At 47.2% G+C, this 23929-nt stretch overlaps 1 protein-coding gene across 1 annotated transcript; it reads left to right on the forward strand.

Moving 5' to 3' along the window:
- The first annotated feature begins 15446 nt into the window (after positions 1-15446).
- GPR45 (G protein-coupled receptor 45) lies at positions 15447-16747 on the forward strand. The gene has a single exon (XM_075562577.1). The coding sequence runs from the start codon at positions 15626-15628 to the stop codon at positions 16745-16747; it is 1122 nt and encodes a 373-aa protein (XP_075418692.1). The 5' UTR covers positions 15447-15625.
- Positions 16748-23929: the final 7182 nt, after the last annotated feature.

A 23929-nucleotide genomic window follows, 5' to 3' on the forward strand; every position in this document is an offset into this window, starting at 1 on the left:
AAGTTAGCAATCAGTCTCTCTCTCTCTCTCTCTCTCTCTCTCTCTCTCTCTCTCTCTCTCTCTCTCTCTCTCTCTCTCTCTCTCTCTCTCTCTCTCTCTGTGCTGGCAGTTAGATCGGAATGCCATGGAAGTACAGAGTGCCTTTGACAGCATAGACATTTTCATTCTCTTTAGAAACATGGGCCATTCTTCCATTTATTGTGTAAGTCTCTTTAGGTGTCTTTTTTTTTAGATGAACTTTTTTTATCACTAAAGACTCCAACTTCATTTCAATTTTACTTTTCCTCCATTTTGTTACAAACCCACTCCAACCACTATTGGAGTTTGACGAATAAGGAATCTGGTGGGATTTGTTTTTAAATGGAAGCATTATATATTTATACAGTCCATCCCAAGAAGTGAAATCAATAGCAAGACCCTATTGAACACTCCATAGATATGTGTTCTTTTTCATCCCACCCCACTGTTTCCCCTGCCCCTGCCCCTGCCCCTGGCCCTGGCCCTGCCCCTGGCCCTGGCCCTGGCCCTGGCCCTGCCCCTGGCCCTGGCCCTGGCCCTGCCCCTGCCCCTGGCCCTGTCCCTGGCCTCCTTACTGCCATCAAAGTCCTGACTAGATTGGTGTATCAGCTGCATTTCTTCTCTGGTTTCCTATAGAAGTCTTTTATGGTTTTCGCTGTATAGATATTTTGTTTCTCTGATTAGATTTGTTCCTAAATATTTTATCTTTTGTGTAGCTATTGTAAATGTGTGTGTGTTTGAATTTCCTTTTCAGAGTCCTCTTCTTTAATATTTGTGAATGTTTGTATTTTTGATATTGATCTTACAGCTTTCCATGTTGCCAATTTCTTCCATGATTCCCAATAATTTGTGTACCAAATCTTGGGTTTTTCTATGCATGACTATATCACCTGCAAATAGACTTTTACTTCTTTGCCAACTTGGATGCCTTTGACTTATTGCTACGTGATAGCACTGGCTAAGACTTCCTGGATTACATCAAATAGAAGTGGTGCCAAGGAGAAGCCTGTCTGATTCCTGTTGGAAGGGGGAAGCTTTCCATTTCTTTCCATTGATGAAAATGCTGGCCAATTGGATTTGTGTATATGGTCTTTATTATGTTGATTAATTCCCTTCTATTTCTATTTTATTGGGTTTTTTATTAAAAATGGATGTTGGATTTTAGGAAATGCCTTGTCTGCTTCAAATGACATATTCATATGATTTATTTGGAGATTTTGCTTGTTTGCTCATTTTATTTATATAGTGGATTACACTAGTTGTTTTTCTACTATTGAACAACATTTGCATATCTGGTATAAATCCCACTTAATTATGATGTATTTTTATAATGTTTTGTTGAATTCTATTAGCTAGAACTTTTTTAGCTTCTATGTTTATAAAGGATTTTCATCTCTAGTTTTCTCCTCTGGTGATGTCTTTTCCTGGTTTGGGTTTTAGGGTTATACTTGTTCCAGTGAATGATTATAATGTGCTGTCCTTTTCTATATTTTGAACTAGTTTTTATGTAGAATTGGTGTTGGCTCGTCTCTCAATGTTTGGTAGAATTCTCTCATGCTCTCTTCAAGTCCTGGACATTTTGTTGTTGGGAGTTTTCAATGACCAAATTGATTTCCCCTTGGGTTACAGATTTGGTATGGTTTTCAATATCAATCTGTCGGTAAGTATGTCTAGAAATCTGCCCATTTTTTCTACGTTTTCGATCTGCTGGAGTACCGTCTTTCAAAATATCATGCAATTATCTTTTTTATTTTGGTTGGTTCTATTGAGATACCACCAGTATCATAGCTTATTCGTAATCTTCTGATTCTCTTTTGCTTTGTTACATCTGTCAGTGGTTTTCAAACAGCGTTACTCCAGTCGAAGAACCAACAGGCTCTGGTGGCACAGCAGGTCACACACTGAACTGCTGACCTCAAGGTCTGCACTTTGAACCCACCGGTTGCTCCATGGGAGAGAGAGAAGGCTGTCTAGGCCTGTGAAGATTTAACATCTCAATAACCCAAAGGGGCAGTTATATTTTGTCCTGTAGGGTCACTATGAGTTGGAATCAACTCAATGGTAGTGAATTTTGTTCTGGGTTCAAAGAACCGATTTCTTCTCTTTGTTTTTTTCTATTGTTTTGCTGATTATTTATTTATTTCTGCTCTAATATTTATTATTACTTTTTTAAGGGTTTGTGTGTTATTCCAGGTTGACTAGAGAAACAAATTTATAAGCATGCATATGTGTATAAGAGCTTTATACATAAGAGCAGCTGAATATTGAGAAAACATCCCAGACCAAGTCCATAAATCTCATATTAGCCCCTATGTCTGTTACCAGTCTATAGACTCTTCTGCAGACTCACGCAACATATGCAATGATACCAAATGCAGGAAGATCTCAGGCCAGTGGGTGGAAAGTCTTGTGGGTCCAGTGATGGTGGAAGCATCTGAGTGTTGGCATGTGTCTCCCAATGACTCCTCAGCTCCAGAACTCTAGCTCCATCAGTTTCTCTCCATGTAGCTTGTCAACAGCAAAGTCTCCCAGGGAGTAAGTGATTACCTTGCCTCCAGTGAGCTATTTATTTCCTTAGCGCCTCCAAATGAGGTCATCAAGCTGCAACCTGATTGACAGGCTAGACTCCACCCCTTCAGTCTTAAGTCTCAAATTGACAACAGATTATGTAACTACCACAGATTGTTTTGCTACTCTTGTTCTAATTGTTGTAGGTGTTGGATTGAGGCATCAATGTTGGTCCTTCTTTCTTGATGTGTTCACTTAATGCTACAATAACAGTAAAATACTTAAATACAACATCTTCAAAGAAAAAGAAGTATCTTTATTGATTTTTTCCAGTTGACTTCTCTTTCTTTGAAGATGTAGTGAAGTATTGATTAATCAGCGTGATCTCTTATATACTTCACCACGAAACAACACACTGTACATTCGTTTCCAGCACACAGGGAACATAATCCAGAATAGATCATACATTAGGCCACAAAGCAAGCATAAGCCTATTTGAAAGCATCATCATAATAAAAACCATCTTTTCATATTACAATGCAATAAAATTACAAATAAATAATGAGATAACATGTCCAAAAAATCAATGACATGGAAATTTAACAGCATTTTATTTGAAAAACACTAGATAACTGAAGAAATAAAGAATACAATTGAAAAATTCCTCAAAGTAAATGAGAATGAAAGTACAACATACCAAAACCTTTGGGACACAGCAAAAGTGGTCCTCAGAAGGAAATTTCTAGCCATAGATTTCAGTAGTCACAAATTTTTTGAAACACCTTGTGTATATATAGACAGTCCCTCCATTATGAAGGAAATCCATTCCTGTTTCTTTAAGAATTTCTAATCAGTCATAACAGGTACTCACAATTCTTGTTTAGCCTTATTTTATCACCGGGGGGGGGGGGGGGGCAGGGAGAAGGGGAGACGGGTGAGAGGAGGAAGACTCAAGCATTTTTTCTTAATGATTTAAAAGTTGCCTGTGCAGCGAGTGGTGATTGTGATGGAGGATTTGTTACACGTAAGGGTTGGTACAATTGTTTCCCAGTGAGTGCAAACTTACATAAACTAAGAATTTTGAGCCTCACCATGATCAAAGGCAACTGACCACACCTCCTAGGTCCAATTCCAGGGCTTCAACCTATTCATTTTTTCTGCTCCGGTTCTCGTGAAAAATCACCCAGTTGTAAAAATTCAAGTATATTCCTGTTTCATCTCATTGGCTATGCCAGCACTGGTTCTGATACATTCAAAGTCCATAATCTGGAGACTGACTGGATATGTCCAAACTGCATGAGACTAAGCCTTGCCGTCCTTGCATTGTAGGCGCATTCTTGCTGTACTTCCGCCCAGACAGATTCGTGTGTTCGGCCGGAGCCTGGTCCTTTCAATGTTCTTCGCCAGCACCACAATTCAAATGCATTGGTTCTTCTGTATATGCGACTCACATATGCCATTTGAATACATGAATATGCAGAAGAGGAGCACCACAGATTATCAGAGTTTAGGGCCCTCACCAGCCCTGTTTGCCTCCGCTACTCTTTTATTCTTGCTGAGAGCACTGCTGTGACTCCAACATGCTGATTTACTTCTGATTCAAAAGTCTAATGTAACTGCAACTTATTGGGATTCTATAGATGGCTTCATTTGCACAGCACAGGGGTCAAGGTCAAGGTCCTGGATTCTAAAGCAGGGTTCAGTCCTACTTACTATTCATCAGTTTCCTCGTCTGCAAAAATTGGATCGATATGACGGTTCAATTATGTCACTAATCCTGCTCATGCTTGAGAATGTTCCGTCACCTGAAAGACTTATCCTTACTGAGTATCGCCTCCCCCCACACCCCTGAGTTTCTGGTTTCAGTAGGCCTAGGGTGGGTCCAGAATTTGCATATTTTAAAAGTGCTCAAGTAAGACCTGCAAGTTCAGGTACCACATTTTCAGAACCACTAAGTTTTGGAGAAGGTTCAGCCTGGCCTATAATAATCACATGATATGCTTCAGACTTTCTAAGAATCGTCCAAAAGAGACTTGCTTCATTCAAAGGCTTCCTGCTCCTGTTTCTACTTGGAAACTTCCCCTGAGAGGCTTGCCTGAGTTGAGGAATAAAAAGCCAGCGCCCTTCTAGCTCTCTTTTCTTAAGAAGTTGAGACACATGGAATCACACCTGGTTCTAAACACAGCTCCTTGATGTATTACTTTTGGCAGCTCTTGCATATTTTTCATTGCCAATAAAGTTATTGGAATTGAAATATGCCATCTGTTGGAGACGTGGTATCAAAAAGACAGGTGCCGAGGTTGCAGGTAATGACAGAGTCAAGCTGTTTCTACAACAAAGGTCTGTTCCCGTCTTTCCCATCTGCTAAAACAGACCTCATTGATTAGCTTTGGTGTTTTTGAGCCACCCTGTGTTTCTGGAACAGAAATTAAAACTTGACTATCACAAATACCAATCGGCTATTTGATTCCATAATGAAGGCGCGGAGGAAAGAGTCTACCAAAGCTCCCACCATTTGACTGGAAGAGATCTGGCAGACAGAAAGCAAATTCTACTGGATATGACGTACGTGTACTTTAAATTCTCTAGACACATGTACATCTTAGATGGGTATGTGTGTCTACATATGCAGGTGTCTATTCATGACCAAATGGATTACCCCCCAGCTAGTGAGTTCATTCTGACTCACCACGATCCTGTTTAGGGTTTCCCAGGCTGTGAGTCTTTATGAGACCAGATAGCTTCAGCTTTGTCCCATGGAACAGCTGGTAGGTATGAACTGCCAACGTTGCACGTAGCAATCCAACACTTACTTGACACCACTGGTGTTGTCCCACTCCTAGCAACATAAGGTGGCCCCGTTACACGGTTCTTATCATCACTGGCAAGTTGAAGGCCACGATGTTGTGTCTACTGTGCCAGTTCATCTCACCAAGGGCCTCTCTTGCACTTGCTGGTCCTCTGCTTCACCAAACATGATGTTCGGCTAGGACTGATGCCTCCTGATGACTTGTCCAAAGCAAGCAATGTTCTTTCACGGCCAACAGATTGTCCTTGGCAAATTTTGGAAAACAGATCACCATGCTTTTCTTCTTAGTCTTCTCAGTCTAGAAAGGCTACTGAAACTTGACCACTACGGATGAGCCTGCTGGCATGTGAAATGCCAGTGCTGTAGCTTCCAGCTTCAGAGCAACCCAAAAGCCACCGCAGTTGACAAGCTGACAGGTGGTGGACTGTCTATGTGTGTATCTAGGTATATAAGTATATATACTTATGTATAGATAGATAAATATAGAACGTTAGTGGTACAGTGGTATTCACATTAGTCTGCTACCACAAGGTCAGCAGTTTGCAATCAGCAGCTTCTCAGGAGAATGCAAAGGTTGGCTGCTCCTGTAAGGGTCTGCAGGGTCAGAAACCCACAGCACAGTTCTACTCTGTCTGATACGGTGGCTAGGAGTCAGAATCGACTCAATGACAGCAAGTGAGAACTAAAGAGAGACATACACACTAGCAACTTGTGGGAAAAATGGATTGGAAAGAATGGAAAGATCATGTGATTTTTTGAAGCACGTGTGTGTGTGTGTGTAATTCAACATCTGTGAATTGAAACATAAACATCAGTATTTGATCTGTTTCTTTTATGTTTGTGAAAAATAATTCTAAAAGAAGTGCTTCTTCTATGGTGCAGAACCTGGAGCCAGCTTGGTCCTCCTGTCAGTAGGTGGGGTGAGGGTGGGAGCAGATGGATAGGGTTCCATGAGAAGAAACACCCATGGGTGCCTGGGTGCAGACACCTTCAAGGTGCGGGGGTAACAAGAGGAAGAAGACAGCTTGTGAAGGAGCCAGCCTGGGGTGGTGCTATCCTAGAAACAGGGACAGTGTAACCGCACCCAGAGCAAGTCAATCATCACCTTAGCGTGAAGAAGAAGGAAGGTGTCATAGCGGAGCTCCTGTGAGACTGGGGGAGTGAGGGGAAATTATCAGGGGAGCAGATTGTGTGGGATGTTGGATCTGCATCCTAGGGATGAAATTTAAAAGCACTTAAAACGAGAAGAGTAGAGATGTAGTTCAACCATCAAAATATATTAGCTCTATTCTCAGGGTGATCAGTTCAAAATTAACTGATAGTGGTTACACATTGGATGTCAAACCTCAACGTCAGAAGTCCAAAACCACCTTGGGAGAAGCCACTTGTTAGACAAACTCAGCTTTCTACGCCCATAGAGTTCCAGTCACAGAAACCCACAGAGGCAGCTCTACCCTGCCCTTTGAGCCAGAACCAACTCCATGGCAGGGAGGCTGGTTTGGTTATTTATTTATTTATTATTATATTTAATTTAAATCACTTTATTGGGGGCTTGTACAACTCTTATCACAATCCATACATATATCCATTGTGTCAAGCACATTTGTACATTCGTTGCCCTCATCATTCTCAAAACATCTGTTTCCACTTGAGCCCTTGGTATCAACTCCTCATCACCCCCCCTTTATGAACCCTTGATAATTTATAAATTATTATTATGTTATCATATCCTACACTGCCTGACATCTCCCTTCACTCACTTTTCTGTTGTCCGTCCCCCAGGGAGGGGCTATATGCAGATCCTTGTGATTGGTTCCCCCTTTCTACCCCACTTTCCCTCCAACTTCCCGGTATCGCCACTCTCACCACTGGTCTTGAAGGGATCATCTGTCCTGAATTCCCTGTGTTTCCAGTTCCTATCTGTACCAGTGTACATCCTCTAGTCTAGCTGGATTTATAAGGTAGAATTGGGATCACGATAGTGGGGGTGGGGGGGAGAAGCATTAAAGAACTAGAGGAAAATTGTATGTTTCATTGTTGCTACCCTGCATCCTAACTGACTTATCTCCTGCCTGTGACCCTTCTGTAAGGGGATGTCCAGTTGCCTACAGATGAGCCGTGGGTCCCCAATCTGTACTTCTCCTCAGTCAAAGGGATATGATATTTTGTTCTTTGATGCCTGATACCTCATCCTGACCCCTCATAATCACACAGGCTGGTGTGCTTCTTCCATGTGGACTTTGTTGCTTCTCAGCTAGATGGCCACTTGTTTATCTTCAAGTTTTTAAGACTGTAGACACTATATCTTTTGATAGCCAGGTACCATCATCTTTCTTCGCCACATTTGTTTATGCACCTGCTTTGTCTTCAGTGATCGTGTCAGGATGGCGAGCATCATGGAATGCCAGTTTAATAGAACAAAGTGACTTGCATTGAAGCAGTACTTGCGTAGAAGCCCAATGTCCGTCTTCTACCTTAATATTAAATGTATAAATATATGCACATAGATCTATTTCCCTATTATCATATATAAATACATTTACATATGTACATGCCTCTATTTGGACCTCTATAAATGTCCTTTGCCTCCTAGTTCTTTCCTCCATTTCCTTTTACTTTACTTCCCTCTTGTCCCACCATCATGCTCAGCCTTCATTTGGGTTTCTGTAATTCCTCTCAGTTACATTGCCCTTGATCAAGCCCTACCAGGCCTCTTACACCCTCCTCGCCACTGGTTTTGGATCACGTTTTGTTCCCTTGTCCCTGGGTTTGTTAACACCACTACCTTTTCCCCACCTCCCCCTCTCCCATGTCATCCCGGAACCATCAGTTTCGTTGTTTTCTCCTCCAGATTGTTTATCTAGCCTATCTTGTCTAGATAGACCTGCAGAGATAATAATATGCATAAAAGCAAGACAGAACAAAAGAAAACAAAACAACAACAATAAAACCAATGACAAAAAAGAAAAAAATCCTGTAAATAAGTTCAAGGTCTGTTTGTTGACCTTTAGGAGTGCTTTCTTGTTGAGTCTGATGGGGTGCCAAGCCCTGCCCCCAAAGTCTATTTTTGGTATTGCCTCAGGACTTCCTTGCTGTTCCCCTTGCTGTTCTGTTGCACACCTCAGTGTATTGCCTTGGTGTGATGGTGTCAGGTCAGGTGCAATTCCCACCCTGTGTCTCCAGTGTTGTCCCCTGTAGGGCTATGGGTCAGTGAGAGATGTGGTGTCTCAGAGTGGGGCCGGTCCTATGGTCCTCCCTGTGCATTGGCTGCTCTGAGCAGGGACATTGTCCTCGGGGCTTGGTTGGTTTGGTTTTTAACTTGAACATACCTGCAGAGATTCAGTCTCAGGAAGACAGGCTTCACTCGGTATGGGCTTCAGGATGGGTGAGGAGCTACTTTGCACCATTGTGTGAGAAATGCAACCATTCTCGTGCACCACCATAGAGGCAGCAGCTGTAGAATGTCCAGACCGGTTAGAACGTCGGACACTTCATAGTCCATCCTGTCCCCACACAGACCTGCCTTCCAACTATTGTGGTTCAGAGTCGTGCTGGATGTCGCCGTGACCATTCTGACTCCGAGCCACCCTGCGGACAGAGGAGAGCTGTCCTGTAGGGTGTCCTTGGCTGTCAACATCTTTGTGAAGGCAAGTTTCCGGGCTTTCCTCTCCAGAACTGCTGGGTGGGTTCAAACCTCTAACCTTCCCCTTGGCCGCCAGCACGTAACTGTGGAGTCATCAGGACTCCTTGTGGCGGCATGGAGGAACGCCGAGCACAGGGCTGGGCTCTCTGTGTTAGAGCCTCTGTGCAGAACTCGGTTGGTGCTTAACAACCCCAGTCGTCTGCCAGTCTTCCTCCAACACGTGGTAATGCCCTGCTCTCCCCGAATCTGCGCAACCCGCGCTGGTTGCCAGTCCAGGCAAATCTTCCTGGATTCTGCCCACACGCTGCTTCCCTCTTCCTTCCAGAGTCGAGCCCTCCACTCCCTGCACCCCCTGTTTAGGCAACAGATTCAGCATGACAGGTCTTCTGATGTTTGATTTGAAAGATGAAAAAAGATATTTAAAAAAAGAAGAAGAAGAAAGAGATTTCCTGCTTGTTTCTTCTCATCAGTTTAAAGCCATCGTATTCCGAGCTGGAGATGAGAATTGCTACCTGAACCCAGACGCTTGCTAGCTTGACAGTCACGCCCTGTCACAGACCATGCTCTGGCTCCAGGATCATTATTATTTTTAAAAAATCATTTTATTGGGGGCTCATACAACTCATCACAGTCCTACATCCATCCACAGTGTCGAGCACATTTGGACATTGGTTGCCATCATCATTCTCAAAACATTTGCTTTCTACTTGGGCCCTTGATATCAGCTCATTTTCCCCCTCCCTCCCCACCCCCTCCCTCATGAACCCTTGATAATTTGTAAATTATTATTATTTTGTCAAGTCTTGCACTGTCTGATGTCTCCCTTCACCCACTTTTCTGTTGTCCGTCCCCCAGGGAGGAGAGTAAATGTAGATCCTTGTGATCGGTTCCCCCTTCATACCCCTTCCCTACTGGTATCGCCACTCTCACCACTGGTCCTGAAGGGATCATCTGTCCTGGATTCCCTGTTTTTCAGTTCCTATCTGTATCAGTGTCCATCCTCTGGTCTAGCCGGATTTGTAAGGTAAAAGTGGGATCATGATAGTGGGGGGAGGGGGAGAGGAAGCATTTAAGAACCAGAGGAAAGTTGCATGTTTCATCGTTGCTACACTGCACCCTGACTGGCTTGTCTCCTCCCCGCAACCATTCTGTAAGGGGATGGGTAGTTGCCTACAGATGGGCTTTGGGTCCCCACTCCACACTCCCCCTCGTTCACACCTCACACCGATCTGATGTTTTGTTCTTAAATGACTGACACTTGATCATTATCATTATTAAAACAAAACACAAAGCTGTTTCCTTTCAGTCAGCTCCGACTCAGTCAGAGGAGATTGCGCACCTCAGGGTTTTCAATGACTGATTTTTCACCATCTCTTGCCAGGTGTGTCTCCTGTGATGCTTAAAGGGGACTTGAAGCTCCAGGTTTTATCTGTTAGCGGCTGAGCACATTTACAATTGACAGACCCAGGGATTGCTTCTTCTTGCGCATGGCCATCCAGTCTCTTCTGACTCCCGGCAATGCCAGTGGACAGGGAGGACTGCCCCATGGGATTTCCTGGGCTGCCATCTTTATGGAAACAGAAGGCCAAGCATTTCTCCGCCCCAGCAGGGTAGCTTTGAATAATCAACCATCTGGTCAGCAGCTGAGGCCCCAGTCTTCCAATATGGGCCATAGTGCCCACTGTTGGACACAGGAATGATGGTTGGAGGGGGGATGCTGCAAAAGCAGATACCCACACTTTATCCTGGATTGTGGGATATGGTACAACAGTTTTTAATTGCCAAGGGGGTGCTGAATAATGGTTTTTGTTTTGTTTTTGTTTTTTTCTGAAAATGGGAAAGTAGGCCAAGGAAGTTTGGAAACTTTAACTACTTACCCCTGTAACTCAACCCATTATTCATTATTAACAAAATTATTAAACAAAATAAAAATACCAAACCCACTGACATCCAGCCAATTCTGATTCATAGCAAAGACCGGATAGAGCAGAATGGCTTCCAAGGCTCTCAGAGGCTGTCGGCCTTTATGGGAGCAGACAGCCTGACAGACAGACTCGTCTTTCTGACAGCAGCTATTCGTAGTCCAGTGCCTAGCCCACAGTGCCACCCGGGATCATGTTGCTCATATTGTACCCACGGCCCTAGAGTCTATCCCAACGCAGAGTGGCCGTGGGAGGATAACACTGCTCCCTGGGGTCTCTGAGAATATAAACCTGGAGCTGACAAATTCATCTTTCTCCTGGGGAGGAGCTGGTAAGCTTGAACTACCCACTCTGGGTTAGTAGCTCGGGGTGTAACCCACTGCACTCCAGCAACTCAAATCTTTGGGGAGCTTTTCAAACAGGCGCACAGTTCCCACCCAGTCCTCCAGAACCCAGCCTACAGCTCTGCTGTCCTCTTCTCCTCTGGGCATTTCTGCTGGTTAGCGCCGCCGGTCTCCTCCTGGCGCAGGGCTCCCTCCCACTACTGCACAGCAGGGCTTCCTCTCCCTGCAAGGGACCCGGACAGACTCACTATGCTGAACACAAAAGCTTAGGGAAGAGGTGTTCGGGGACAAAGACGTACAGGGCTGCTGCCAGAATGTATAGAAGGAAATGAGGGGAGGGAGTGGGTGGACGGATGGACATACAAGTAGCACAAACATTTGGCAAAATGGGGATTTGTTATATATATGTGTGTGTGTGTATATATATACACACACATATATATAACATACACACACACACAAATGAACTCACTGCTATTGAGTCAGTTCTGACTCATAGTGACCTTGTAGGGTTGAACTGCCTCTGTGGCTTTCTGAGACTGTAACTCTTCACGGGAGTAGAAAGCCTCCTCTTACTTCAGACAGGTGCCTGGTGGTTTTGAGATACTGACCTTGTGATTAGCAGCCCAACCAGGTTTTTTCAATGTACACTATTAAAGAGGGTTTTTTTGGGGGGGGTGAATTAAATGAAAAGGGGACAGGAGGGGGGGCAACGGGAAAGAGGGAAAAAGGAAGGCAAGAAGGAGAAATGGCTTTAGCAAGGCAAGAAGAGTCCTGGGAGTTTCTTCTGATCCTCAGGCGGCAAGGAGGCTGGGATAATGCCTCAGAGCGCCACCTGGTGACCTCACATAGAATTGTCCTATTAAGAGAACTCAGCGCTCACCAACCGGAACAGAAAAGCCCGATGTAATCACATCTTCAGAGTGTATTTAAGTGAGCACGTGAGCGTGTGAGCGTGTGAGCATGTGTGCGTGCGTGCGTGTGTGTGTGTGTGTGTGTGTGTGTGTGTGTGTGTGCGTGCGTTGGGGTGGGAGGAGTAGAGGGTTGCTGGATTTTGTCATGGCTTTTCCCCCCATGCTTGTCCATGTCACCATCATGAATTCACCCTCCCTCCAGGAGCCATGATTCTAACCAAGGACTGGCTCGACATTTGGAGTTTCAGTACCAGTTAGATGAACTTGAGCTAGGCATGACTGGGAAAATCGCATATCCTCCTCCCACAGTTGTGAAAATGGGTATGTGACCCAGTGTCACTTATTAGCAGGGACTTTGACATATTAAAGATCAAAGTAGAGTGTAACAATTGATGGGTGTGGCCATGAGTGACCCTAGGTACACTTTGAAAAGAATTGTATAGATGCTTATTGTACAGATGTGCACTAGCCGAGGGGGTGGGGGCAGTCGTAGAAGCAACTTGAGAAAAAGTGGCGGTAGTTCAATGTATGGATGGCAGTGTCTCTCCTTTGTTCATAGCAGAAAGCATCTTCTGTGTAGATGCAACTCACGGAGGACCATCAATGCACAACTCCCAGAGGTGTGCACACAGCCAGCATGCGACCTGATAGTTCTAGGGCAGATCATTTGAATAGGAACTCTAGCAACCAGCCAAATCCAGTCAGACTACAGCTGTGCTCCAAAGGTTTGTCAGTGCGCCAATTTTGGAAGTAGATCTCTGCTATCTTCCAAACACATTGGGATGGAGTCGAACCACCAATCTTTCAGTTAACAGCTGCGTACCTAACTGTTGACCCATCAGGGACTTCAGAACCACAGTAAAGCCCAAACCAAACCTGTTGCTGTTGAGTTGGTTCTGACTCATCATGAGCTCATAGAACAGAGGAGAGCTGTCTCAGCGGTTGTCCAGAACTGTCTTTCTAGAATCCAAAGACCACAGTGAGGCCAACAGGCTCCTGGTAAACCTGTTGGTTTCAAACTGCTCACGCTTAACCACTGCACCACCTGGACTTCTGAGAAACTAGAAGACCAAAGCCCACTTCTGTCCAATAGATTCCAACTCATAGAGTATCTGTGGCTATAACTCTTTATAGGAGCAGATAGCCTCACCTATCTTCCCCAGAGCCAGTAGTGGGTTTGAATCATCGACTTTGCAGTTCATGGTCCAATGTTTACCCAATAGCGCCACCAGGGCTCCCAGAAACCAGAACAAGGACTTAGAAATGGTTTTGTTTCCAAACTTATCTTTTCCTTCCCCCCATATTTCACAGAGTGGATTCCATTTCTTAACGTGAAAGCACCAAGTTTTCGAACAAAACGAACAGCGACAGAACAGTGCTTTTTAAAATTCTTAATCATTTTATTCGTGGCTCATACAACTCTTGTCACAATCAATACATCCATTGTGTCAAGCCCATTTGTACATTTGTTGCCATCATCCTTCTCAAAACATTTGCTTTCTACTTGAGCCCTTGGAATCAGCTCCTCATTTCCCCACCTCTCTTCCCCCCCTACCTCCCTCACAAGCCCTTGATAATTTATAAATTATTATTTTGTTCATGTCTTACACTGACCAATGCGTCCCTTCACCCACTTTTCTGTTGTCCATCCCCCAGGGAGGGGGTTATAAGTAGATCATTATGATCTGTTTCCCCTTTCTCCCTCACTTTACCTTTACCCTCCTGGTATCGATACTCTCATTATTGGTCCTGAGGGGTTTATGTCCTGGATTCCCTGTGTTTCCAACTCTTAGCTGTACCAGTGTACATCCTCTGGTTTGCCATATTTGTAAGGTAGAATTGGGATCATGATAATGGTGGGTGGAGGGAGGGAATCATTAAAGAAGGAAAGTTGTATGTTTTATCAGTGCTACACTGCACCCTGACCGGCTGGGACAGAACAGTTCTTGTTTAATTGTTACATTTTACTTCGGTGTCAAAGACCCTGCTGATAAATCTCTGCTGATTTGGGTAGTAACAACTGCACTGTGACAAAAACACAAAATTAAAATATGCAAGACAAGTTGTTTCCCAGAAGCCAAGATGATTCTAATCAAATTCACCCTCAAGACACACATTTTAAAAAATACCTCACACTATTTGTTCCTTTGGTTAAGCATGAAATCAATCTCAGTCATTATCTTGTGAGAAAAATTCTGCAGTAAGGCACAGGAAAAGGGCAGATGAAGAATGTATGACTGGAAAGGAGGTCTGGTTTGTGGACAAGGAAATAAGCCCCAGCCCCATGGTGGCACATATAATTAGCACACTGCAGCTGTGAACAGAAAGGGTGGAGGCTCAAGTGTACACAGAAGTGCCTTGGGAGAAAGGCTTGGCAATCAATTTGGCAGAAATCAGTCATTGAAAACCTTATGGATCCCAGTGGTCTCTTGTACAACCAGTCACCATCCCCAGTGCAGGACCAGGCTCACTCAGGTTTGCATGGAATCACCTGGCGTCAAGGGTCACCTTGAGGATAGTAACATTATCCAGGATATTGAGGTGAGGACATAAGAAGGGTCTATCCTTATTCTGTCTTACCCTTGCATGTGGAAAAATATGTTAACAGCATTGCTAATTACCATCTATTTCTTTACTCCTCCTCTCTCGGGCACCTCCTACGCGCCCATTCTAGTTGATGGCGAGACATCAAACAATAATCCCTTGCCCTCATGGAGCTTACATTCCAAAGGGACTGTGGCTTCTTCACAGCTTCTTTTGGTCAGGTAATTACTATTGGAGCTATTAGATAAATGTGGATCACAACGTATCCACTTTCTCAGCCTTGCCATAGGATGATTAAAGAGGTTTTCCTTTCTTATTGGAAGCGGAGCCCTGGTGGCTTAGTGGTTATTTATTGGGCAGATAACTGCAAGGGCAGCAGTTTGAATCCACCAGCTGCTCTGGGGAGAAAAGGATTTCTTCTCCTCTTAAGTTACAGTCTCAGAATCACAAGGGGGCAGTTCTACCCTGGCCCACAAGTTGCCATCTACTCGATGGCAGGGGTACCACTGGACAAGGTTCAAACCCTATTCAGGAATACCATACTTGGTCATTCATTGTACATGAGTCGTTCCTTCTCTGTTCCCGGTGCTTGGAATATTTGCACAATTGGAAATTGTCTCTCTTCACTGCTTGCTTGGAAAGAGTAACTCATTTTTCTGTTGTATCCTTCTTCCCCCCAGGCTACACACGGGGTCTGCGGAGATGACACCATAAGCTGTCTCAGAGACGTTCAGGGTTTGATTGATGAATCGCCAACCCCAGCTAAGGCAGCCAGGGAAAGACGCTTCTCCTGACAGCTCCAGCGCCCCAAAAGTTCAAAGACATCGGGGAAGAAGATGCAGCCAATGGGTGGAAAATGGCAGTCCCCAGAGCGTTAAAGGACCCCTTTCCGGCTTTCCCATCCCTGGCCCACGTTTGTCTCCATGATGGCTGTTAACAGCACATCCACGGAGACTTACACGGACTTCCCGCTGAATGCGAGCAACCGATCGGACTCCCGGCCGGCCACGCTGTCGGCCCCGCTCAGGGTCTCCTTGGCAATCATGATGCTGCTGATGATTGTGGTGGGCTTCCTCGGCAACACGGTGGTCTGCATCATCGTGTACCAGAGGCCCGCCATGCGCTCGGCCATCAACCTGCTGCTGGCCACCCTGGCCTTCTCTGACATCATGCTGTCCTTATGCTGCATGCCCTTCGCGGCCATCACCCTGATCACCGTCAACTGGCACTTCGGGGACTACTTCTGCCGGCTGTCCGCCACGCTCTACTGGTTTTTTGTCCTGGAGGGCGTGTCCATCCTGCTCATCATCAGCGTGGACCGCTTTCTCATCATCGTCCAGCGCCAGGACAAGCTGAATCCGCGCAGGGCCAAGGCGATCATTGCCGTCTCGTGGGCACTGTCCTTCTGCATCGCCGCCCCGTCGCTCACGGGTTGGACGCTGGTGGAGGTGCCCACGCGGGCCCCGCAGTGCGTCCTGGGCTACACGGAGTTCCCGGCCGCCCGCGCCTACGTAGTGACACTGGTGGTGACCATGTTCTTCGTGCCCTTCGGCGTCATGCTCTGCTCCTACCTGTGCATCCTCAACACGGTCCGCAAGAACGCCGTCCGCGTGCACAACCAGTCCGACAGCCTGGACCTGCGCCGGCTGCCGCGCGCCAGCCGACTCCGGCTGCAGCGGCAGCACCAGGTCAGCGTGGACTTGAGCTTCAAGACCAAAGCCTTCACCACCATCCTCATCCTCTTCGTCGGCTTCTCGCTCTGCTGGCTGCCGCACTCGGTCTACAGCCTCCTGTCGGTGTTCAGCCGGCGCTTCTACTACGGCTCCTCCTTCTACGCCACCAGCACCTGCGTCCTGTGGCTCAGTTACCTCAAGTCCGTCTTCAACCCCATCGTCTACTGCTGGAGAATCAAAAAGTTCCGCGAGGCCTGCATAGAGCTGCTCCCACACACCTTCCAGATCCTCCCCAGAGTGCCGGAGCGCATCCGCCGGAGAATCCAGCCCAGCACCGTCTACGTGTGCAGCGAGAACCAGTCGGCCGTGTAAAGGGGAGGCCCGGGGCCCGGGGGAGGGGACCCGGGCCGGGGGCGGCACGTGGGCCATTTCAGGCCCCGGTTCGCCTTCGTGGTACTGGAACCAGAGGCAGCATGTTGTCGTGGCGATTGTAGTACAAAGATACTCCTGTGTGGCCAGCGGGGCTGTGGGCCGCAGGTGTTAGGGAAAGGATGCTTTCCATTTCTCCTAGCAGAAGAATAATGTGTGGGTCCGCTGGGAGCTGGGGGGACACTGAGAGTGGAGAAAGTTCAGGGAAAAGGGGGAGGGGTCAGGGATAACGTGGGTGAGTGCCCGGGGTGGAAGGGGGCTCCAGTTAAAACGGTTCTCAGCTCCGCCATCCTTGCTCCCTCTAGACTCTAAGTGGCGCAGATGCTCATCCTCTAGCGGGAAGGTTGGCGGTTCAAATCCCCTGTGCTGTGCCCCCGAACCAGACATGGCCACCTGCTCTGGAAGCCCCGTGGAGCAGTTCTCGTCTGCACGCGCGGGGGTCCCCGGGCCTGGACACTGGCTCAGCCTCGGCTGACTGTCCCCTTCCTGCCGTCGGAAGCCAAACCACACGGTGCCATATTCTGCTCTGAGAAACTCAAAACAGGTATCCCGTCCCCCTGCTCTTCAACGTTGTTTCCCTTGCGTGGCGGATGGAGAGGCATCCTGTTTGGATACCAAGTCCGCCAGGAGGAGGGACCAGAGCGCTGCCGTTTCTCTGAGGGTCTGTCCTCCCCTTGGGAGCCCCCAGAGGCCGGGGCCGAAAGGATCAGCTCGCAGCGCCTGTTTCTCGTTTGTGCTACTTACGTACTCCTGCATGTGCCCCCCGCTCGCTGCCTGGTCCAGGTCCCCCAGCTGTCCTGTCCCTCCCCGTGCTCTGAAGTCGCTCACCCTCCGGGTCTGCTGCGAACAAAGCCCCCGAGGGACGCCATCGGTTTGTGCTGGACTACCCGCCTCAAGGTTAGTGCTTCAAGCCCACGCAGCGACTCCACAGGGAATTTACCCGGTGACTCCACGGGGGATCGACCTAGTGGTCTGTGTCCGAAAAGATGACAGCCAACACAACCCCACGGAGTGGCCATGAGTTGGCGTGGAGTTGTGTGTGTGTGTGTGTGTGTGTGTGTGTGTGTGTGTATCCCGTCTCTCTTCACTGTTTATTTCATTTGATGAACTACAAACCCTCTCCCGTGGTTCATCTCCTCCAAAAGTGTATAGACTACAAACCCTCTCCCGTGGTTCATCTCCTCCACAAGTGTGTAGAGTGACTTGCTTGGCGTGTCAGAAATGGTCATCGATCACTATGCTTTGTTTACACGCTCAAAACCCTATCCCCCCAACCCCTCGCGGGGTGAACCCCCAAGCTGAAGTCAGCACCTGTCACAGGAACCCAAACCCGCCCACCAGGGCTCCGGAGCACTCTGCGCATCTCCTGCGCTCCTGGGACCGGGCGGAAGCTGCCTCGGGGGCAGCTGTTTCTGTTTACACCTTGATGGGCCCTGGCTACCTTTCACCTTGGGGAGCTTCTGACATCACCGGAGGAGGGCTTTCCTGAGCGCAAGACATAAGCTTATGCACCCGCGAAGCTCTTTAAAGGATCCCTGGTGGTTTCATGCACCAATGTTACTAACGTTGGTAGTAGTTACTAACCATACGATTAGCAGTTCAAACCCACCAGCCATTCTGTGGGAGAAAGAGGAGGCTGTCTGTTCCCATTAACGTTCCATTTTCAAACACCAAGGGATAGGCATTCTGCTCTGTCCTCTAGGTCACCGAGAGTTGAAATCGACTGCAGGGAGTGGGTAAGCTCTTTTGAAGGAACCCTGGTGGTGTGAAGGTCAAGCCCTGGGCTGCTAACTGCAAGGTTGGTGGTTCAACCCCTTCCCCTCAGAATCTCTGTGGAAGACAGATAGGCAATCTGCCCCCACAAAAATGACAGCCGGGGAGATCCTCCAAGGCACTTCTATGCTGTCCTGTACGGCCACCCCACTGCGCGGGAACTCCACGGACCCCAGCGATATCAAGCTCTGGTGACATTTGAAGACCCTTTGTAAAAATGACCTCTTAGGGAAGTATGACTCCAGGTCTCGCGCTGCCAGGAACAAGTTGCATGGCCTTGCGTGGTTTCCTCCTCTCCCCTGGGCTTCTCTGGGTGCCGTCCCCAGGGAGGCGCTGCTCGGGAAGTGACCGCTGCCCTTGCCAGATCTCAAGCACACTTCTTTGAATGTTCTCCACCGTTTGTCACCAGGCCCCTGTGTTCCTTATTTTCATTCACACATTTATTAAGTGCCTACTAGACGCAAGGCATTGTGGGGGGAAAGAGTGATGAATAAGCTAGGGCCCTGCCCCAAAGCAGCTTACTGTTTAACTCAGGATATTGGTCCCAGATATAGAGCCTCAAATCGCCGAGGCTGGGTGTTTATTCCACGTCTCACTCTATTTCTAAAGTCCTGTTAAGAGATTGCGGGTGGCCCACCTAGTGAGGTGCTCAGCTACTGACTCAAACGCGGGGGGCTCTGAGCCCACCTCCAGGTACCTCGGAAGAGAGGCAAGGGAGCTACTTCAGAGAAGCATTGTCGAAGACCCAGTCTCCTCTGCCACCCTGGACAACTGTTTGCATATTCCTGTTTGTTTGTTATTGCTCATGGCAGGAGCCCAGCTCCTCACTCTCGTGGGAGTCCTGACAGGAGCAGGGGCGGAAGGCAGGCCCAGAGAAGAACATGGTATACGTTAATCTAGTGCAGGAAATAAGGGATCCACCTTTCCTCACTTGTTCCCTGCTTCCTTTCTAGCGAAGTGGGGACAGAGGGACATGCGAAATGAATGTGTGATTCATTGATGTGGATTTAGTCCACTTGCGGTGCCCCGAGGGCTCACCAGGAATAGGCCAGCTTTTGTCTTCAGCTCCCCTGGGGCAGGATTGCAGGTGCCCCCAGGGTGCAGGGCAAGGGCCTCTTCGAGCCCCAGAAGTGCCCTAGTGGGTAGCCCATGATAACAAGCCAGGCGGAGCCTCCCTCCAGTGAGCATTTAAGAAAGTTCATAGGAGCCTCAAATAAAATAGAAATCACAATACCGAGTGAACATCGGCACCCACATTTACGTTAATCGGCGTTACATGCTGTATGTCTGACAGTACTATATATGTTTCAAAGTAATAATTTTGTATATATTTTAAATAAAGTATGATTGCTCTTTCTGTGTATAGGACTATAATTTTTTTTTGGTAAAAAAAAAAGCCACAATCCTGAAGAGCAAGCCAAGAATCCAGTGTGCATCCCCCATCCCCACCACCCTGCCCAAGAAAACCAACATCAAGAAGTCCTGAGCAGGAGAGTCGGCATGCCTAAGGCAGGCACCAATGACAGCCACCGAGCGGCTGGGTATGAACAAGGTGGATCAGCTTGGGAGGCACCTTTCATGATCTACTTGCCAAGCCTCTGGAAGGCCCCAGAGCCAGTTCATTTTCACCCCTGGCTTTCAGATGGCCCGTGTACCTTCATTATCTCTGCCCTCACTGAACCTTTCATGAACTGCACTTTCTTAAGATCGTACGGAAATATCCATTCTGGTTGCATTCCCCACAACTTAATAGACTCATCCTCCTCCTCCTCCATCTCCTCCTTTTCCTTCTCCTTCTTTCACCTTCTCTGCAGCCCTAGAATTTACCCAGACCCTGGGCTCTGTTGGAATCCCATGCCTGTTTCACATCACAATTGTTTCTGCAGGACCTTTGGTGGGAGACGAGAAACCAGCTGCCTGGGGTAATAACTGACACAGGAAGGCGAGACCCCTGGGTGAGCCTCGTCTTAGAAAATGGAGCACAAAGTCGATCTTAGAAATGCCTCTAATTCTGTCATCCGGAAAACCCGCCACCTTTAAGCCCTTCGTCTTGATCCTCATTGTTGAGGTCAAACACAGGTAAAGGGTCTCTGGATCCCTCTGACCATCAAGAGAAGGGGCAAAAACCTAGATCTGCTCTTCCTTTGTTAATTTGTGCCCAGTTACCTTCTCCTCCATCACAACTCACGTGGCTGCTTTTACAGAATAAACAGTCTCCCTGGGAAGCATTTCGGAGGTGGCGCTTCTCCTCTTTCTCATGACGGTGGCAGCCCCAGCCCCAAACCTCTCAAGAGGCTCTGATGGGCATGATGCGGGAACTGTAGGCTAGAATGAGCATGTGCTTCAGAACTGGACAGTCCGAGTCCAGTGCCACCTTGCTCTCTGTATGGCCCTGAACAAGTTGCAGAACATTGTGGTAACCCGTTTTCTCATTTCCAGAATGGGGAAAATGTTCCCAATGAAGAACATATGCAGCAGAGTGTAGAAGCATCCTAGTCTCATGCCCGGTCCTTGGTGGCTGCTGAGCCTGCAGGGGTGACCATGATTGCAGTTGTACCATCTACATGATTGATGGCCAAGGTTGTTCTCTCTCAGAGGCAATGTGTGTGTGTGTGGGGGGGGGCAGGGGGGCCTAGCTGTTCAATCCCTTACCTCATCCTCACGGGGCCTAAAATCTCAGGGTTGAGTTGGCATAAGCACAACATCCACTGGCGCCAAGAGCATGGAGTTGACATTGAGGAGCCAAATTCAGTTCTTTTACCTGAACTATGCCACCAAGCTCCCAGTAAAAATCTCACTGGGCTATAAAATGAATCCACCAGGTTGACTCGGAGCATGGAATGGATGGGTGACGTCTACCCACGCCCATGTCTAGGAAAACTCCCTGCACATCCTACAATTTTAGATCATGAGAGATGCAGCAGCCTGTGAGTCATATCTGGGAGTGCAGGGATTCAGGAGGGAGACAGAGGTGCATATCAGCATACAAGGCTATGCCGCTATAACAAAAGAGAGCTTACACTAAAGAGGGCTTTTTGGTTTGGTTTTGCTCTGAAAGTCCAGCTTTGCTTCCTCTCTCATTAAAAGTCTAGGCCAGCAGACAGGTTGTCTGCCCACATGGTTATTCAGGACTCCAGTTTCTTTCATCTAGTTTCCCATTATCCCCTGGGCAATGTCTTGATCTTGGTGATCAATCTGGGCTGCCGCCATTTCCGTGTTCCAGCTCCTGGAAAGGGGTAGGACTATAGAGGAATAACAAAGATGCCCAGTCTTCCACAGTCCAGAGCCCGGTCACATGGACACATCTATTTAGGATCAGGTGACCCAGTGAACAAGGTAAGCCCAGGTTTACTTGTGTTTCCTTACACTACTGAGTAGTAAGTCTGCACAATTAACCTCATGTTTTCCTTTGCTTTGTGGGTGATCTGACACTGCCTCTAACGACAAAGGAGGCTGGGAAGTTGAGTCCCTAGTGGACGGTCGCATGCTCTGCTTCACTTTGTTTTCTATGGAAGAAAGGGGAAGAGAAGGGCCCAGTGAGCTTCCGGGGATCTCCGCCAAAACATCATATGGTTTTGAAAGATAATAGATCCTAGCACACGTGCAAATACTAACATTTGAAAATCAAACTGCATAAATGAGAATGAGCCTTCATTCTACAATAAATCCATCTCGCTCAAAAAGGATTGCTTCCTCTTTGCCCCTTCCCTGAAACCTATAAGCACCTACATCCACATCCAGAAACCTCATGGATTCAAGTTTGTGATAAAGAGATGCTGTTGTCAAATTTACCGTTTTCCACATAAACCATGAGAAACGTAAAAGTTAAACTGTTGACAAAATAAATGGGGCCTCACAAGAATTTTAGACTTTTTGCTTATCAAAATATTTTACCACCACCACCCCCCAAAAAGTGAAAAGACCAGCTCTTAACCGGGAAAATATCTTCAGAAACAATAGGTGTATCTGATAAGGATCTAATAACCCAAAACCAAACCATAAAAATGAACTTGCTGCCATCAAGTCAATTCTGACTCATAGTGGCCCTAGACGACTGGGTAAAACTCCCCCTGCAGGGTTCTGAGACTGACTCATTTCAGGAGTAGAAAGCCTCATCTTTCTCCCAGGGAACTGTGTGTGGTTTCAAACTGCTAACCTTGCTTTTAGCAGCCCAATTTGTAAGCCACTATGTCACCAAGCCTCCTGACTACAGGGATCAAAAGTAAAGATCAGGGCAGTGGGGTGGGTGGGGTAAGGTGTTTCCAAGGAAATCCTTAGAGAATAGCCCTTCCTGTCCTCAAGGAATGAGCAGGTTCATTGCCAGGATGGCAAAACCCAAACACCCTCACGGCCAATCTCCCCGCCTTGTTCTCACCAGGGGAGTTTTCCAACTTCTTAAAACTGCTTCTGAGTAAGCCCTGGTGACCATCCTAGATCCTTAAAGAAAATCTATCCAGACTACTCTGTGTGGTGTCACCCCAGTCCATCTCCAGCCCCTTCAGAGCTGACCTCTCTGCCTTGAGTTCCACAGGGCCAGCAGATCTCTTCAAAGGCCCCCTTTGAACTGGACTTTTCCTTTGAAGGCACCCTAAGGAAACAAAACACGCATATGACTGAGACGACGTGTCTGCAGCCGCCCACAGACAGCACAGACACGTCTCACATGTTTTCTTTGGACTAGACCATGCATATGTAGGGACTGGAACCCCAGTTGCAGATTGGCGTATGTTTTGCTGTGCATATTCTAGACCACCACAAGAAATAAAATACAGAAGAGGGGAAAAAAAACTTTTGAAAACTCCGTAGCCACATACAGATCAATTTGAACAATTTGGGGACAAAAATTACTATTTAAAGGAACACACCATAAGCCCTGCCTGAGATTATGATTCTGTTCCAGGAAAGAGTATAACTTCAAAGCTTCACTACTGAAGAAGTAGAGGCCGGTTGTGGATCGTACAGGCGGACACCCGCAGAATGGGGGCTCAGTGATCAGGGCAGGCCGTAGTAATTTATCTGTGCAGTCGAAGGGAAGGGAGGACTCTGGGGGCCGAGGAGACTAACTTTTGGACTGTGTAGGAAATGCATTGTGTGTATGTGTGTGTGTGTGTGTGTGAGAGAGAGAAAGAGAGAGAGAGAGAGAGAGAGAGAGAGAGAGAGAGAGAGAGAGAGAGAGAGAGAGAGAACCGTCTTAGGGCAAGCACCCTTTGCCCTTTTTTGCCGAGTTCCAGCTTCTGCCCTGCACTCCCTCCCCTTGCCCCTCTCCTATGGTGTTCGGTGTTCGGGGACTAGGAGAGGGGCCAGAGACAGCCAGACCCAGTGAGGGAACCAGTGGGGCTGTGACACAGATCG

This window comes from Tenrec ecaudatus, chromosome 11 (assembly GCF_050624435.1).
Source record: "Tenrec ecaudatus isolate mTenEca1 chromosome 11, mTenEca1.hap1, whole genome shotgun sequence".
NCBI lineage: Eukaryota > Metazoa > Chordata > Mammalia > Afrosoricida > Tenrecidae > Tenrec > Tenrec ecaudatus.

Bases quoted from the DNA above. Each gene is read 5' to 3' on its own strand.
- GPR45 (XM_075562577.1), top strand. From the start codon at position 15,626: ATGATGGCTGTTAACAGCACATCCACGGAGACTTACACGGACTTCCCG.